General features: G+C 57.6%; 1 protein-coding gene across 3 annotated transcripts in view; it reads left to right on the forward strand.

Moving 5' to 3' along the window:
• Positions 1-17,502, forward strand: part of RGS3 (regulator of G protein signaling 3) — an 80,052-nt gene that overhangs the window by 37,258 nt on the left and 25,292 nt on the right. For all 3 annotated transcript variants that reach the window (XM_040083306.1, XM_040083307.1, XM_040083308.1), the window contains 2 exons: positions 1,682-1,722; positions 15,722-15,844. In XM_040083306.1, coding sequence (XP_039939240.1) covers positions 1,682-1,722; positions 15,722-15,844 — 164 coding nt within the window. The remainder of the gene's footprint in view (positions 1-1,681; positions 1,723-15,721; positions 15,845-17,502) is intronic.

Here is a 17,502-nt window from a genome sequence, read left to right on the forward strand (position 1 = left end):
CAGCATCCCTCCCTGTCTGGGAATGAGGATTTGGAGGGGCAGCCCTGGGGCCAGGGGAATTATTTTCCTCCCTCACCTCGCCTGGGGGAGCACAGGGAGCTCCTGGGAACACACAGGAGCTCCTCACGTGAGAGGGTCACAGCAGCACTCCAGTGGTGCAGGGCTCCAGCAGCCACTGTGACACAGTGTCCTGGTGTCCCTGTAGGGATTTTCCAGCCCATGTCCTGCAAAATGCATTAAATCTGAAGCTGGCAGTGGAGGCAGAGCTGCGACCCCACAAAGGGCAGCTGGAATAGACTCCCAGCAAAGGGCTCCAGACCGCTTCTTCATGGCTTTCACATTGCCCAGGGAGTGACTCAAGAGGCACCTGAGTCCCTCAGTGGGTCCCAGCTCTTATCTGGACTTTTGGGCTGCTGCCTGCAGCGGGAGAATTGTTTTCCTCCAGGGAACAGGGTGTTTCCAGCCCTGTGCAGAGCCTGTTCCCATCGAGCAGCTCAGGCTGCTGAAATGAAGCAGAGCTTGTCCTGACACCACTTCCAGTGGGATCTGCAGCCATGCTCAGGCTGCAGCCCACAGCTCCTGGCACAGATAATGTCATTAGGAGTGTTGGGGAAGCAGCACCACAGCGCTGCCAAGGGCAGAGCTGCTGTGAGGGAGCCAGCCAGCTCCTGGAGAGGGGATGTCCTGCTCCAGAGCTGAGGTGACCCTGTCCTGGGGCAGTTCCATGTTCCCCGTGAGCCTGGGGTATGCCTGGAGCTGCCTTCCCTTGAGGCTGGGGACACACCAGGGCTAGGGCAGATCTTCAGGCATGCCTTTTGGTTGGGTGCAGGTGAGGCAGGACTGCAGGGACCAGCCTGGTGGAGCAGCTGCAGTCTGACACATCTCCTGGGATATCTGGCAGCATGCTGAGGAGCTGCTCTGGGCTGCTCCGCGATTTAGCAAGAAGTGGATGGCAGAGTTGGCCACTGTGTTGTCCCCAGCACATCTCCTTTCACAAAGCTGTGGAAATGCCAGTTCCTTGGCGGTGTTTCCCCAGTGTCCCAAGTTTCCCCAGTTTGCCCCAGCCCAAAAGAGCAGGATGAGCCTTTCCCCCTGCCCCATGCCTGCTGCTTCCCATTTGCTCTGGGATTTGGCTCCATCCCCTTGGAGAGGCACTGCCCCAGCTGCTGGCACTGGTGGAGGCTGGGACAGACAGCAGGACCACCAGGATCACCCAGGACTTGGGGCAAGAAGCTAGGAATGGGAGGTGGGAACAGGAGCTCCTCTCTCAGTCCTCCTGGCAGCCAAGTGCCCACAGGGGGAAGATGGAGAGACCCATCGCGGGTTCCCAGCGTGGCTGTGTGGGTGCTGCAGGACCTGTCAGCCCCTGGGAAGCTCCCTCAGGCTGCATGTGCCCAGGCAGGTTGGGCAGCAGAGCCTGCCCGTGGCCTGAGAATGAACCAAACCCTTTTCCAAAGGAGAGACCCAGAGGAGAATCCCTGCCAGGGCAGTGAGTCCCGGCAGGAGCCGCCCCGCCCGGCCCTGGCAGATGCCACATACATCACCAGGTCACAGCCTGGTACTGGGGGACAACAGCAAACATTCATTCAGCGCTGTCTCTTGGCCAGTTCCTCTGCCAGTGGCCCCACTTGCAGAAATGCAGCTGCAGCTTTGCTCTGATCCCGGTTTTTCTTCTCTGCAGGTTCAGAAGATCGCAAGTTCTGCCTCCTTTACCTTGCAGAGGTGAGTGGTGCTGTTTTCCACTTTAACTTTCCAGTGAGAGCTGGACAGGTACTGACAGCTCTGGTCCTTTCTTCTGGGGCAAGGAGCACTGAAAAAAAACTGATTTTAACTTCCCTTTAAATGAATTTGCCGGAAGCCTGGAAAAGAAACATAATGGCTGTAGAATATATGAATAAGAAGCTGCTAAAAGGAGCTTGGGAAGCACTAGGACAGGTTTCTTTTCACCTTCTCCCTGTGGATCTTCCTTGAAACATCTCACTTTTGCTTTCTCTTAGGATTCTATCCCCCGGGGGCAGATTTCTTTGCCAAATGTTTTGTCCTTATTTTTAGGCACCTTGCTTTTCTTGTCTTCAAACATCCAGGTTTGCAGCCCTCAAATAAAATAAGGAAGCCCAGAGTGAAAGACAGGATGATAGCTCTAAACCCACATGCAGCTGAGTGCTCTGAGCAGATTTGGGGTCACCCAGACAATCCCTTTTGTTGTGTAAAGGACTCTGCAAAATTGGTTTGCACTGCGCCTCCCTCATCACTGAAGGCTGTGGGGTTTTTTTTTTTCCTTTTCCAGTGGCTTTACTGTGTTCCTGCTTTCAAGGCCTTGTATTTTCTGAGGTGGAGAGGTGGGTCTGGGAAAGCTCCCCAGGGCACAGAGGAGAAAGGCAAACATTGCTCAGCAGCACTGTGGAAGAATGAACCATTGTGCAAGTTGGGTGCAAATGCTCAGCGTGGAAGTTGTTCACCTTGAGTGGCTGGAGCTGGGCCAGGGCACGACTCACTGCAGAATCCTCCACTCCTCTCTTGTTCCTTCCCTCCTGTTCCTCCCCTGTCTCCTCTGCTCCTTCCGGGGGTGGCTGGGCAGGAGCTGAGCCCTGAGGGTTTGCTCGGTGCGTGTCCCAGGGCAATGTCACCCTGGGCTGGTGACAGCTAATCCTGGGCTGTGACTCAGCCACGCTGTGCTGGGTGTTTGGATGAGGCTCTCCAGCGTTTTCCCAGGCACTTGGAAAAATGCACTCAGAGCCTGATATTTGGTTTAGGAGCTTTAGTGCCCCTAAGTAGAAGTGACCAAAAGAGAGCTGGCTGTGTTTCCTGAGGTCTTGACAGGTGAAGAGGTGTCTTTGTCAGGCTGTAGTGAAGTGCTGGCCTTTCTTCTGAGGGGCCTGTGGGAGCTCTGGTGATGGAGATCCCTGGCATCCCTTGTGGCAGGAGCAATGTGAGACTTTTGCTTTTCCACAGACTTCAGGACTTCTGGGCTGGCCACGCCGTGGGATTCTGCAAACCCTCGTGCTTCCTCCTGCCCTCCTGGGGTATTTTGGGCCAGGTCACAAGTGGAGTGGGACTTCCCAGCCCATGAGGACCAGCAGCTCTGCCACATGCTGGACCCCAGGAGTGGGTGTTCACGCCCTGCGCTGGCCAGCCGGGCTCTGAGGGGAAATTGGGGCAGCCCCTGGCTCAGGGACAGCATCTTGCCGGGCAGGACGTGCCCCGTGCCCCCCCCTCCCTCCAGCCCCACGGCTGGTGGCCTGTCCTGAGCCAGAGGGGAAGGGGACAGTAACCTTCCAGCTGTGGGTGCCAGGGGGCTCTCCAGCAGTGGGAAATTTGGGTTTGAAAGGGGAACAGAGTGCGGGATGTGTCTGAGTCAGCAGTGAGCCAGACCAGGATGGGGCTCTCCCAACAGACTGCTCTTCTGGGAAGCTGTGACCTGCAGGTGACGTCCCCAGGAGCCACGTGGAGGGGGTGACCGGGCTGCAGGGGCTGGAGCAGGAGAGCAGGAAGCTCCCAGCTATGCAGCACAGGGGTTGTGTGGCTCACCTCGGCCCCAGGTGCAGGGGTGGGCTCTTCTGAAAGGATGGGATGTTCTGGGAGCCAGCCTGGGAGCGTTCCAGCGTCTGATTCCTGCAGGGAAGCCAAGAAGAGCGTTTCCTTCAGGTTGGCTTTCTTTTCTTCTCTGCATTCACATTTTGGGAGCAAATGTTCGCTTACGGGGTTGTGGGGGCGTCACCAGGAGGCTGGGAGGGGATGGTCCCCTCAGAGGTGGGCTGGCTGCTCACAGAAACACTGCAGGGGGACAGTGGGGAGGGTTTGGGTGCCTCTCTGGCCTGGTGGGAGGGAGGGTTTGTGTGACAAGCTGATTTTGCAGAGGTCCTGCTCTCAGAGTAAGGTGGGGGCTGGACCCAGGGAAATGGCACTTGCAGCACACACGGGGCTGTGCTCTGGGGACATGGATTGCACTGGAGAGGAGCTGGCTGTGCTCTGGGGACATGGATTGCACTGGAGAGGGGCTGGCTGTGCTCTGGGGACATGGATTGCCCTGGAGAGGGGCTGGCTGTGCCCTGGGGACATGGATTGCTCTGGAGAGGGGCTGGCTGTGCTCTAGGGACATGGATTGCCCTGGAGAGGGGCTGGCTGTGCTCTAGGGACATGGATTGCCCTGGAGAGGGGCTGGCTCTGATCCTGGGGACATGGATTGCTCTGGAGAGGGGCTGGCTGTGCCCTGGGGACATGGATTGCCCTGGAGAGGGGCTGGCTCTGATCCTGGGGACATGGATTGCTCTGGAGAGGGGCTGGCTGTGCTCTAGGGACATGGATTGCACTGGAGAGGGGCTGGCTGTGCTCTAGGGACATGGATTGCCCTGGAGAGGGGCTGGCTGTGCCCTGGGGACATGGATTGCTCTGGAGAGGGGCTGGCTCTGACCCTGGGGACATGGATTGCCCTGGAGAGGGGCTGGCTGTGCTCTGGGGACATGGATTGCCCTGGAGAGGGGCTGGCTGTGCTCTGGGGACATGGATTGCCCTGGAGAGGGGCTGGCTGTGCTCTGGGGACATGGATTGCCCTGGAGAGGGGCTGGCTGTGCTCTGGGGACATGGATTGCCCTGGAGAGGGGCTGGCTGTGCTCTGGGGACATGGATTGCCCTGGAGAGGGGCTGGCTGTGCTCTGGGGACATGGATTGCCCTGGAGAGGGGCTGGCTGTGCTTTGGGGACATGGATTGCTCTAGAGAGGGGCTGGCTGTGCTTTGGGGACATGGATTGCCCTGGAGAGGGGCTGGCTGTGCTCTGGGGACATGGATTGCTCTGGAGAGGGGCTGGCTGTGCCCTGGGGACATGGATTGCTCTGGAGAGGGGCTGGCTGTGCTCTGGGGACATGGATTGCTGTGGAGAGGGGCTGGCTGTGCTCTAGGGACATGGATTGCTCTGGAGAGGGGCTGGCTGTGCTCTGGGGACATGGATTGCTGTGGAGAGGGGCTGGCTGTGCTCTAGGGACATGGATTGTCCTGGAGAGGGGCTGGCTGTGCTCTGGGGACATGGATTGTCCTGGAGAGGGGCTGGCTGTGCTCTAGGGACATGGATTGCTGTGGAGAGGGGCTGGCTGTGCTCTGGGGACATGGATTGCCCTGGAGAGGGGCTGGCTGTGCCCTGGGGACATGGATTGCTCTGGAGAGGGGCTGGCTGTGCCCTGGGGACATGGATTGCCCTGGAGAGGGGCTGGCTGTGCCCTGGGGACATGGATTGCTCTGGAGAGGGGCTGGCTGTGCTCTGGGGACATGGATTGCCCTGGAGAGGGGCTGGCTGTGCTCTGGGGACATGGATTGCTCTGGAGAGGGGCTGGCTGTGCTCTGGGGACATGGATTGCCCTGGAGAGGGGCTGGCTGTGCTTTGGGGACATGGATTGCTCTAGAGAGGGGCTGGCTGTGCTTTGGGGACATGGATTGCCCTGGAGAGGGGCTGGCTGTGCTCTGGGGACATGGATTGCTCTGGAGAGGGGCTGGCTGTGCCCTGGGGACATGGATTGCTCTGGAGAGGGGCTGGCTGTGCTCTGGGGACATGGATTGCTGTGGAGAGGGGCTGGCTGTGCTCTAGGGACATGGATTGCTCTGGAGAGGGGCTGGCTGTGCTCTGGGGACATGGATTGCTGTGGAGAGGGGCTGGCTGTGCTCTAGGGACATGGATTGTCCTGGAGAGGGGCTGGCTGTGCTCTGGGGACATGGATTGTCCTGGAGAGGGGCTGGCTGTGCTCTAGGGACATGGATTGCTGTGGAGAGGGGCTGGCTGTGCTCTGGGGACATGGATTGCCCTGGAGAGGGGCTGGCTGTGCCCTGGGGACATGGATTGCTCTGGAGAGGGGCTGGCTGTGCCCTGGGGACATGGATTGCCCTGGAGAGGGGCTGGCTGTGCCCTGGGGACATGGATTGCTCTGGAGAGGGGCTGGCTGTGCTCTGGGGACATGGATTGCCCTGGAGAGGGGCTGGCTGTGCTCTGGGGACATGGATTGCTCTGGAGAGGGGCTGGCTGTGCTCTGGGGACATGGATTGCCCTGGAGAGGGGCTGGCTGTGCCCTGGGGACATGGATTGCCCTGGAGAGGGGCTGGCTGTGCCCTGGGGACATGGATTGCCCTGGAGAGGGGCTGGCTGTGCTCTGGGGACATGGATTGCCCTGGAGAGGGGCTGGCTGTGCTCTGGGGACATGGATTGCTCTGGAGAGGAGCTGGCTGTGCCCTGGGGACATGGATTGCCCTGGAGAGGGGCTGGCTGTGCTCTGGGGACATGGATTACCCTGGAGAGGGGCTGGCTGTGCCCTGGGGAAATGGATTGCTCTGGAGAGGGGCTGGCTGTGCCCTGGGGACATGGATTGCCCTGGAGAGGGGCTGGCTGTGCCCTGGGGACATGGATTGCCCTGGAGAGGGGCTGGCTCTGATCCTGGGGAAATGTTCAGGCTGCTGGGAATTGGGGTGAAGGGGGATCAGAACTGTCTCTGCCCACCCCGTGGCTGCTGGTGGCAGCTGGAAAGGATGAGGATGGATGTAGGCAGGATGTGTGAGCTGTCACGGCTTTTTGGCCCCATGTCACCCTGAGGGGCGTCTCCCCATCCTGACCTGCTCCATCCCTGCCCTGGCAGCAGCTCTGTGTGTGCCCAGAGCCCTGGCCGGGCTCAGCTCTCCCTGCTGGTCCGCCCCGGGGGTTGCTGGTGGCTCAGGGGGTTTGTGGCCGCTCTCAGCTGGGCTCCTGTCGCCGTGGCCGGGCAGACACATCCCTTGTGCTGCTGTGACGGGGCTGCGAGGTCGGAGGAAGCTCTCGAGCTGCTGTTTCTTGCCCACAAATCATCTGCAACGAGCAGTAATGTGTTTAGCGCTGCTGAGGGCTGAGAGGAGCCCACGGGGCCGGGCTGACACTGCCTTTGCTGCAGGAAGAGCTCTCTGCTGGAGCCTTGAGCTGCAGCCTCCTGCTATTGCTCATCTGGAGGCTTTCTGAGTAATGTTCTGACCCATAAGGTCAGGAATTTGCATTTGGATCTGACACGCTAGAAAACGAAAGTATGTTCTAATACCTGTGAGTTGCTTAATTTATTATAAGCAAGAGAGAAAATTCCAATCTTCAGGAAGCGTCCCAAAAAAGCTGCTGCTGGTCATCCTGTCTAATTGTGTGTAATAAATCAGTGCAGAGAGTTTAAACCCTGGGCAGTTTGGTTGTTTGCAGGCAGAGCCAGCAGGAGCTGCAGAGCCTGGTGTGGCTTCCAGCACGAAGGGTGTTTGTTTCACAGCTCTCCGAGTGTGAATTGCAGGGTTTGCAGGTCCTGAGCGCAGCTGGACCCACTTCTGGAGGGGCACTTGGCAACCCGGGAAGATTGAGTGTAGAACGGGATTGGAAAGAATGCGGGAAACGGAGGGAGGTTGTGCACTGAGCTGCCCCCTTTGGGGGTTCTGTTCCTTCTGGTGGCTGAGGCACAGCTGTGCCCGTCCCAGCACAGACACGAGCCAGGATTTTGGAAGTGAGGGTGGTACCTTTTGATCTCAGGAATGCTGTGTGTACCTGGAATCACTGAATCCCAGAACAGCTGGGGTTGCCAAGGCAGGGTCACGCGGAGCAGGTGACGCAGGGATGTGTCCAGGTGGGTTTGGGATGTCTCCAGAGAGGGACACCACACCATCCCTGGGCAGCTGTTCCAGGGCTCTGCCATCCTCATGGAGAAAAGTTCTTCCTCCTGCTGGGTGGAACTCCTTGTGTTTTAGTTTATAGCCGTTACAGCTCCTCTAATTTTTCTGTTTGCCAGCTGATATGTTAAAAAGTCCTGCCAGTGCATGGAGACCTGGCCTGGGCATCTTTCCTTTCAGGGTTTTAAATGCAAAGAGCACAGTTTGAAGTTGAACAGCCCCTGCCTGTGACAGCTGCTGGCTGATTTGAGCTCTGCAATAGGTGGAGCTGGCACAGGGTGCCCAGAGCAGCTGCGCCTGCCCCTGGATCCCTGGCAGTGCCCAAGTGTTGGATGCAGCTTGGCGCAGCCTGGGACAGTGGGAGGTGCCCTGCCCATGGCAGAGGTAGAATGGGATGAGCTTTAAGGTCAGTTCCAACCCAAACCAGTCAGGGATTCTGGGATTCAGTGTGGACCCACATTTCTGCACCCCACAGGATTTGGGGTGTGGGAGTTTGTCCGCGTTTCCCCCATCCCCTGCAGGACACACATACCTGCTGGGATGTGTCAAAGCTGTCAGAAGGAAACGTTTGCTGCCTGCTGGGAATGGGCAGCCTCACAGGGAGCCATGTGGAGCTGTGAGTGTGCTCCAGGGCTCTATTCACACCCTTCCCTGCTCCGGAAATGTCCTGCTGAGAGGAAACTGCAGGTCAGGGGTTTAATGCATTGTTACAAGTGTTTGATTCGAACCCAACATATTCAGACCAAATCAACTTAAAACCAAACAGCTCAGTAAGTTTTTCCTTTGAAAAGCACTGGCAAATTTGATCTTTTTTTTTTTTTCCTCTGGAAGTTTTTTTCATCTGCAGACACTGGAGTTTGTCTTGGGAAACTTCTCCAACAGAAAATCCTTCCCGTAGCAGCTCCTCGTGCTGCTGTGGTGAGCATTTGTCTAGGGCTGAGCAAATTGATGCTATGAATCTGTGCCTGAGCTGGCCTTGCCTTGGACATGCCCTCCTGCCTGCAGGGAGAGCCTCTGGACAAGTGCCAGAGAAATGCCACTGTCCCCCCCATCCCAGAATCCCAGACTGGTTTGGGTGGGAAGGGACTTTAGAGATTGTCTCGTCCCAGCCCTGCCATGGCCAGGGATGCTAGTCACTAGCCCAGGGCCTTGGCCGCTCGCAGGGCTGGGGCAGGCACAGCTGCTCTGGGCAGCCTGGCTCTGTGTGGACACATCCCTGCACCAGAGGGTTCCCTGTGGCCCCTGCTCCTGTTCCCACCCTCGGCTGCTGCCAAGGGAAAGCTCTGAACAAATCACAGCACTGCTGTGGCCTGTGTGAAGTGCTTCACTCCATCCATGTCCCAGCTCATTCCACGGGGACATTCATTTCCCAGCGTGTTCCCTGCTCCTGCTGGGAGCCAGCGCTGCTCATTGAATGCCCTTTGGGATGTGGCACTGTCCCAAAGGGAGGAGTCAGGGAGAGCCCAGGTTCTGTCTCCAAACAGCAAATCTGAATGCTGGGAAAAGCAATTTACTGATGGCACAGAGGACAGGTCTCAGGGACACCCTGGCAGATTTTGTACACCCGGGTAATTTCTGAGTTGGCTATTCTGGACACGTCATCAGGAGAATTTGCAAGGAGCATTTTGGGCACTGTCTTGGCAGATGGTTTGGTGAGAGGGAAGAGGGCAAAAGTGCTGGGCAGGGGGTGACATCAAAGCTTTGTGACCAAGTGACAGGTGAGAGGAATTTGTTTAGTGAGAAGGGAGTGGAGATGAGCCTTTGCCTGGGAGATGGGCTGTGTGCTCCGTTGGAATTGTGTCTCAATTTCCTCTCATTCACAACGGGACAAGAGGTGGTGCTGGTCAGATTGTGGGTGTGATTTGTGTGATGGGCTTGTCCTGCACAGGGGGAAGGATTCTCTGGGCTGTAGGGGAGAAGGCACTGCAGGCAAGGCTGCAGGGGCTGGGATCAGCCCCAGGACTTGAGGTAGAGACAGTCTGGAGGCTCCTTGCTCTCGCCAGTTCTGTGACATGAATATTCTGAGAGAACAGAATTGTGTACCTCTGCCTTCCTTGCTCTGTTCCTACTCCTGTTCAGTGGAAGGAGGGACTCCCTTTGCTCCAGCCATTCTGCTGCTGGTGGACAGGAGATGTTACCAGATGAAAAATCCTTTCCTGCTCTCTGACATTTCCTTTGTTTCCTCCACGGCTCATTTCTGGGATGCCGGAGAGGTTCCCCGAGCCTTGAGTCACACAGAGCTGGACACTGAGTCCCTCTGCCATGTCACTCTCACAGCAGCAGTTTAACTCCTTCCTGAACTGAACTTTCCATTTTCCTCCCTCCAAAGGCCATCAGGTGCCAGCCCTGCGTTTCCCTGGGTGGTGCTGAGCAGCCCAAGCTGCAGGTGCAGTGGGACAGCGTTAGAGCAGTGCCAGCCCTTGGCCAGGCCCCTCTGCAGGCTGCTGTGACACGAACCCGTGGGCACACTGCCCCAGGTGCTGAGGCCTTCCTGAACTGCCCAAGCCAGCATCCCCATGGCAGCCCCAAACTGCAGCTGCAGAAATGTCCCCTGGTCCAAGCCGCCTCCTGGCATGTCCCTGGAGCTGGAGCGCCCGTGGCAGTGGCTCTGGGGCTGGTGCCAGGCTGCTGCTCTGTGCAGACACACCCTGGATTCACCTCCTCTGCCCAGGGGGTTTCCCTGGCTCAGGTGTTGAGTGACACCAGCAGCAGAAGCTCCAGGCTGGCAAGACCCAGAGCCTGAGCACAGGGCAGCTCCTGGGCACTGCCAGCTCCCAGTTCTGGGCTCTTCAGGCAGTGCAGGGAGTGCTCTTGTCCCAGCTGGAGGAACAGATAAACAGGGACACTCTGCTCTCCTGGATTTGTGCATTTTACGCAGCTCAGCCTGAACCTGAGTGTTGAGATAACCAAAAAATGTGGGTTTTTTTCCCCCCAACTTTAATTTTGGGGTCACATTTCCCAGATGTTGGCAAAAAGAAGAGTTGATATGGTGCAGTTACAGTGCTAGAGAGATTTTGAAAAGGCCCAGGCAGTACGGGGTGATGATTTCAGAGGCCTCTGGGGCTGTTTGCATAGACTGGAGCTCTGTCCATGGGGCTGTGCCAGGGAAGAGGCATGGAAAGCTCTGGGAAAGCTCTGGGAAAGCTCTGGGAAAGCTCTGGGGCTGTGCTGGCAGCGGGTGAGTAAGCTTGGTGTTGCTGGGGCCACTCAGCTCTGAGCTGTTTTCCTCTTCCCTGAGAGGAAAGGATGTTTGCAGAGCAGGAAGGTGCTGGCCCTGCTCTCTGCCAGAGTGGTGTTTGCAGTGGGAGTTCCATGCCTGGCTCCTCTTAGGGATTTCTGTGAGGGCTTTTACCTGATGAGCCGCTTAAGGACAACTGCCTGGCCTGGGAAAACATCCCTGTGTCCTCACTGGCTGCTCCACAGTGGGTGGAAAAGGTTCTTCAGGCTGATTTTCCTCCTGGGGGTTTAGCAGAAATCATGGAATAACAGACTGGTGTGGGTTGGAAGGGACCTTAATGCTCACCTCGTTCTGCCCCTGCCGTGGCCAGGATGCCGCTCCCTAGATCAGGTTGTTCAGGGCCCTGTCCAACCTGGCCTTGAACACTTCCAGGGACGTGGCATCCACATCCTCTGGGCATCCCCCAGGCCGTGCCACCATCAGTGCTCCCAAAAACGAGACCCACAGCAGAGCCACAGGGATTGCTGTGTCCTGCCAGTGTTATCTCTGTGCACATCCTCTCCTGCAGCACTCCTGGCACCTTTTGGGCATCCCAGCTCTAGCAGGGGCCCTGCTGTTACTGCCAGGGTTTGTTTTATGGGCATTTCCAGTCTGCCCAGCAGTCCAAAAGCCACAGAGGAGCCGTGGTCCCCCCCACTCCCCCAGCACAGGAGCAGACAGAACGTTCTCACCAGCGCTTGGTTGGGGGTATGAAGTCAGCAGGCAGCAGTTGCCCGTGTTTGGTGCACAGGATATTCCCAGGGCTGGCTGTTTCTCCTCGGGAAGGTTTGCTCTGTGATTTGGAGCTATTGTAGTCTGCAGCAGTTTCCGAGGAACTTCCCCTCTGGGATCTCTGCTGGCTTTGGCCGTGGCCCAACACCCGGAGCCTTGGAGGCCAGGGGCTGGCAGGGCTGGCCTGGGCTGGGAGCCTTGTCCCCAAACCACCCTGACATCAACCCTGTGCAGAGAGGAGCCCGGGGAGGGAGCAGAGGTGCATCCCTGCATCTGTGGGAGGAGATTGCCCACAGCAGCTGTGGCTGCCCCTGGATCCCTGCAGTGTCCCAGGCCAGGCTGGAAGGGGCTTGGAGTATTCTGGGACAGTGGGAGGTGTCCCTGACCATGGCAGGGGTGGGATGAGATGAATTTTAAGGTCCCTTCACCCCCAAGTGCTCTGGGATTCCATGACATGACCCCTCCCTCCCGCCCGGGAATGTGTCCCCTGCACAGCCAGGGGAGACAGCGGTGGGAGAACAGCCCTGGGCGCTGCTGGGCACAGAGGTGGCACACTGACTCTGGCTCATTCCTCAGCTCTGCAGTGTCACACAGAGCCCCCTGTGTGTGCTGGGCCCTGCACAGAGGAGCTGTCTGCAGGCAGGGCTCGCTGGGGAGGCTCTGGGGGCTCCTCCAGTGAGGCTGTCATTCTCTGGGAGCTCCTGACACGATTTACGGGCTACAGAGCCCACAGGCCCTCCTTGTGTGGTGTCTGCAAGGCCAGACCCCTCACCTGGCTGCCCTGGGGCTGGGTCTCAGCCTGGGGCAGCTGTTCCTCTGGGGCAGAAGGAACTTTTCCTGCAGATAATCCTTGGCCGTAGCAGGGCCTGTCTGGGGCTGGTGTTGGCTAGCTTGGCTCTTTCTCTGCTCATTCTCCTGTGTTTTGCTGCTCTCCTTTGGGCAGTGTGGGGGGTCTCGTGCTGGCACTGCCCTGGAGCCCTGGGCTCCCCAGTGGCTCCTGGGCCCAGCACACAGCACCTGCAATAACATGTTTGTCACGGGGGGAAGGCGGGCAGAAAGCCACTGGCAGCCGCTTCGGTCGCTGCCTTTATCTGGTGGCAAACGCCCCCTTCACGCCATCTGCATCCTCCTTTCCCAGCACCGTGAGATTAAACCCTGTTTTCTCTCTGTAAATATTGGCAGGCCCAGCAGCAGCCTCCCTGAAGGAAAACAATAACGGGGAGGCCGTTCCCAGCTGGTGGGGCAGCGTGTGCGGGCACAGCTCCCTGAGCCCTCTCCCCAGGCTCCCCTGGGTGGGCAGATCGGTGCCCAGCACGGGCCAGGCTCCAGGGACACGTGCCCCGAGGTTTATCCCAAACAACACCCAGCCCTTCACCTGGCTGCATCCCAAAGGACTTTGCCTGGGTTTGGAGGCAGCTGCGGGTGCTCGGCCCCTGTGGGTTGGGCTTTCCCCAGTCCAGGTGAAAGGTTTTGGGAGAGCAGGTTAGTGGAAGAGGGAAAACCAGAGCTCCTTCCTTGGGAAATGGACATTGGAGAGGTTAAATGTCACTGTGGAGGAATAAAGTGATAATAAAATATGTACATGTTGGATAAATGGAATTTTGGCTGTTCATGTCCTCCCTCAGCCTTGCCCACAATACCTGGGACACGCTTTGGGGTGGTTGCCTTTCCCTGAGTTCTGGAGCAGGGGGAAATCTTCTCTCCTGGCTGTGATGTTCCTGGTGGCCGAGGTCAGGGAGCCTGCAGCAGCTGAGGGGGAGCAGGAGGGAGCAGAGGGGCACTTTGCTGTCAGCAGCTGAGCAAGGCTGTGTGCTAAATTCAATCACGGAGATGGGCTGTAATTGAATCAGCGAGGGGCTCAGGGCAGGGCTAGGTGAGCTCTGTGTCTGTCACAGCCAGGGGACACGAGATGTCCTTGGAATTGCTTTCAGCCTCGCTCCAGGGGAGTCACAGGAGCTTGTCAGGGATGGGAGCGTGCAGCAGTGACGGCGTCAGGGTGGGCTCCTCACAGCTGCCCCCATGGCTTTGGGGCTCTGCTGAGTGCCTGCTTCGTTCTCTTCTGACCACAAGTGCTGGGCGGGGAAATGCCAGCCTGGATTCCATCCCAGCAAACGGGTGCTCATCCTCCCCTCTGAAAGTGGGAATGGCTCCCTAGGGAAGAGTGGGTGTCATAGTGGTCCTGCCTGGTGACCTGCTGGTGTGGGACTGGGAGAGACTGGGACATGCAGGATGGGAAAACCTCACTGTGACACTCCAGGGATGCTCAGAGCATCACTGTCACCCAGGATCTGGGGGCAAGGGGAGGCCCCATTGCTTCATTTCCCTGAATCCCAAACCTCTGTTCATTCTGACTGTGCTCAGGAAGCCTGAGAAGGAATTTTCAGTGTTTAAACCTGTAGGAATAAGTGTGGGGATGTCCAGACATAAGAAACTCTCTTTCATGGAAGTCTCCTCGTAGGGGCAAAGGACTGAACCAGAGCCCTCTTTCCCAGGAGGTGATGTGGGAGCTTGGTTTATTTACCACTTTAGAGGATTTTGGATGAGACATGAATGAATTCCCATCCAATGCAAACAGTGATTTAAATGGTGTGACTAAAGAGCATTTCCCCTTCTGGCTGTGTTATGTCTCTGGAGTCACAAAGCTGCAGGTTCTCTCCAACCTTTCTGGGAAAAAACAGTTATTGGGGACCTGCCCTTCTGGAAGGAAACTCCAGAGGGAAAGAAAAGGTCTTTTTTTTGTGCCCCTTAGTGAACGACTTCTTCCTTTCTTTGCAGTCTGTCCTAAAGTTGTGCTTTTATTTATTTATTTTTCCTCTTCCCATCTGGCCACTTAAGGAGATGATCCAGCCTTGGGCATTTCTGGACCCTTTATAAAGTGAAACGTGCAAAATCCCAGCAGGCAGCAGATGTTATAATGCTTAATTTTTAGCATGGGAGATAAGCAGCTGAAGGGCTGGGAGACAGCTGCTGAGACAACTTGGTCAGAAAGTTCCTTAAGTGAGTGAGATTTGGCCCAAAGAAAACCTGTCCAAGAGGAACAAAAGATGTGTGCAGGGAAGGTCACAAGAGGAGCTGAGCTCATCTGGGATGACTTCCCATCATTTCTCTTAATTCGTTCCTTGCTGCGTGTTGCTAACAGACAGTGTGTGACCGGAGCTGGAGCTTCATCCCCAAATTCATCCTGCTGTTAAATGAGGAGCAGGATGAGGATGCTGCTCTGGAGCTTCATCCCCAAATTCATCCTGCTGTTAAGGGAGGAGCAGGACAAGGATGCTGCTCTGGAGTTTATCCCCAAATTCATCCTGCTGTTAAGGGAGGAGCAGGACAAGGATGCTGCTCTGGAGTTTATCCCCAAATTCATCCTGCTGTTAAGGGAGGAGCAGGACGAGGATGCTGCTCGGGAGTTTATCCCCAAATTCATCCTGCTGTTAAATGAGGAGCAGGACAAGGATGCTGCTCGGGAGTTTATCCCCAAATTCATCCTGCTGTTAGGGGAGGAGCAGGACAAGGATGCTGCTCGGGAGTTTATCCCCAAATTCATCCTGCTGTTAAATGAGGAGCAGGACGAGGATGCTGCTCGGGAGTTTATCCCCAAATTCATCCTGCTGTTAAATGAGGAGCAGGACGAGGATGCTGCTCTGGAGTTTATCCCCAAATTCATTCTGCTGTTAAGGGAGGAGCAGGACGAGGATGCTGCTCAGGAGTTTATCCCCAAATTCATCCTGCTGTTAAATGAGGATCAGGACGAGGATGCCGCTCTGGAGCTTCCCTGAGCTCTTCCTCTCAGCCCTACCCAGCCCAAAGGCTCTTGTTCTCACCAGTTCATGCTCTGGTGCCTCATTAATGTTTGCATATGGCAAAGAGCAATTTCCACCCTCGGTTTCCTCTGCAGCGGCACGGGGCGCAGGGCTGCCCGTGCTGCTCCGCTCCTGCTGCCCTGCACCGCTCTCCCTGCCTCTGGAGGGAGCTGATTTCCAGTCTCTTTTCTCTCCTGCGGTGCAGGACAGGGGTGTGAGCTCTCCCCTCCTGTGCTGTGGTGTGTGGGGAGCAGGGAGTTTGCAAACCCCGGCAGGGCCTGCGACACTCAGCTAATGACCTTCTCCCTGCCTGTGTTTCCTTTACGTCAGAAGTCGGAGTGCTTATTAAGTTTGGAGGCTTACTCCCAGGAGCAGAAGAAGAGGATCTGCTGGTGTCTGGCTGAGAACATCACCAAGCAGCAACATCCGGCAGCAGCTCCTACGGACAGCAAGGTAAGAGAGGCACGCGGGAGCTGGAAATTCCTGCCTGGAGCGCGGCGGGCTCTGCCTGCGTGGGGCTTTGCCCAGTGATGCTCCTGCCAGGAGGGCTGTGCAGGGGGCTGTGTGTTTGCCAGGTGAGGAGCGAGTTTGTATTCGGCGCTGCTGTGGCTGCAGCTTCCTGCCCTGCCTGGGGAGCAGTGGCTGCATTTGCATCTGCTGGCTGGAGCTGAGGCAGGCTGGGCTGACACCTGCCAGCATCTGTATCTGGGTATTTGGACACCTGAGGCTCCGCAAACCTGTGGCCGGCCTGCTCCCAGCGCTTGCCTCTGTGGCAGGACTGAAAGCAGAGGGAGAGGTTCAAGCTGTGATCTCTGGGTGCTGATGAGAAGCCCGAGGTCATGGGAGTAGTGGGGCAGAGATTTTCCCCTTCTGTGCACTTGGGTGGGCTCGGGTGTTTGATCCTGACCCCACAGATGTCCTCAAAGCAGAGGGGTCATTTGGGGAGTGCTGCTTTTCATGCCCAGCCAGGCAGCCCCAGCACTTTTCCCACACGGAAGAGCTCCAGCCTGGCCTGGGAGCGCAGTCTCAGCAGCTCTGGCAGAGAAATGAGTGTGTGGAGGGCTCTGAGGCTCTGTCACACGTGCCTGCCCTGCGTGGGTGAACACCCTCACCCACCTCCTCTGGGGCTGGGGCTGCCCCACGGAGCAGTCTGGGACAGTGGCACTCTCTGCTGGGTCACGCTGTGTCCCCGGGGTCGAGTTTGGATCGTTGGTGAGTGACACGGCTCTGGGAGAAGAGAAACCCCTGTGCTGAGTGTTTGGAGAACTTAAAGCGCTGCAGAAGGGGATTTCAGGGGTAAAACCTCGGGATCCCTCCCTTGGCTGGTGCAGGCTGGTGGAGCAGCTCCTGCCCCACGTCACTGTCCCCGTGTGGGTGCCTGGTGGGGCTGGCTCCAGGGCAGGTGGCTCCAGGGCAGGTGGCTCCAGGACAGGTGGCTCCAGGACAGGTGGCTCCAGGACATGTATCTCGTCCTTGGAGCCGTGGCACAGCCGGGGCTGGCGCTGCGCTGCCCGGCCCTGGAGCAGGGAGATGCGGCTGTGGCTCTGCAGCCTCCCAAACTGGGTCAGCACAAACATCTCCGCAGGAGACAGAGCCTCCGGATTCCTTTTCCTGCACGTTTCAGGCGGACTAAAATAGCAACAGCAGCGCACAAAGCCTGAGAACCTCGTTACCAACCAAACCTCCCCCCCTGCAAACGGCCCCGGGCAGCTGATTCACGGAGGTGACGGCTCCTGCTGTCCTGTGGTGCATCTTGCTGGCACAGCTCCGTGCCCGGGCACGGGGCCCTGCTGGAATCCATGGGATGGGGCTGCTGCTGGGCTTGGCGGGGCTCTGTGCTCGGCTGGGTGCGATCCTGCCATGGCTGGGGATCATCCAGGGATGTGCAGGGACATTTCCAATCAGAGCCTCTCAAACGGGTCCTAAAAAGGGGCATCTTGGTGGTGCTCCCCCATGACAGGAGCTCTGGGCTGTCCGGGCTTTCAGGGCATGGTGCTGTTTGCCCTCCCCAGCCCAGGCTGTTCATGGCAGGGCTGGGCTCAGAGCAAAGCCCTGGAGCATCTGCTCGTTGAGTTGTGGAAGGAGCCTGGACAGATGAAGAAGCACTCCAG

The sequence above is a fragment of the Hirundo rustica genome, chromosome 20 (assembly GCF_015227805.2).
Source record: "Hirundo rustica isolate bHirRus1 chromosome 20, bHirRus1.pri.v3, whole genome shotgun sequence".
Taxonomy (NCBI): domain Eukaryota; kingdom Metazoa; phylum Chordata; class Aves; order Passeriformes; family Hirundinidae; genus Hirundo; species Hirundo rustica.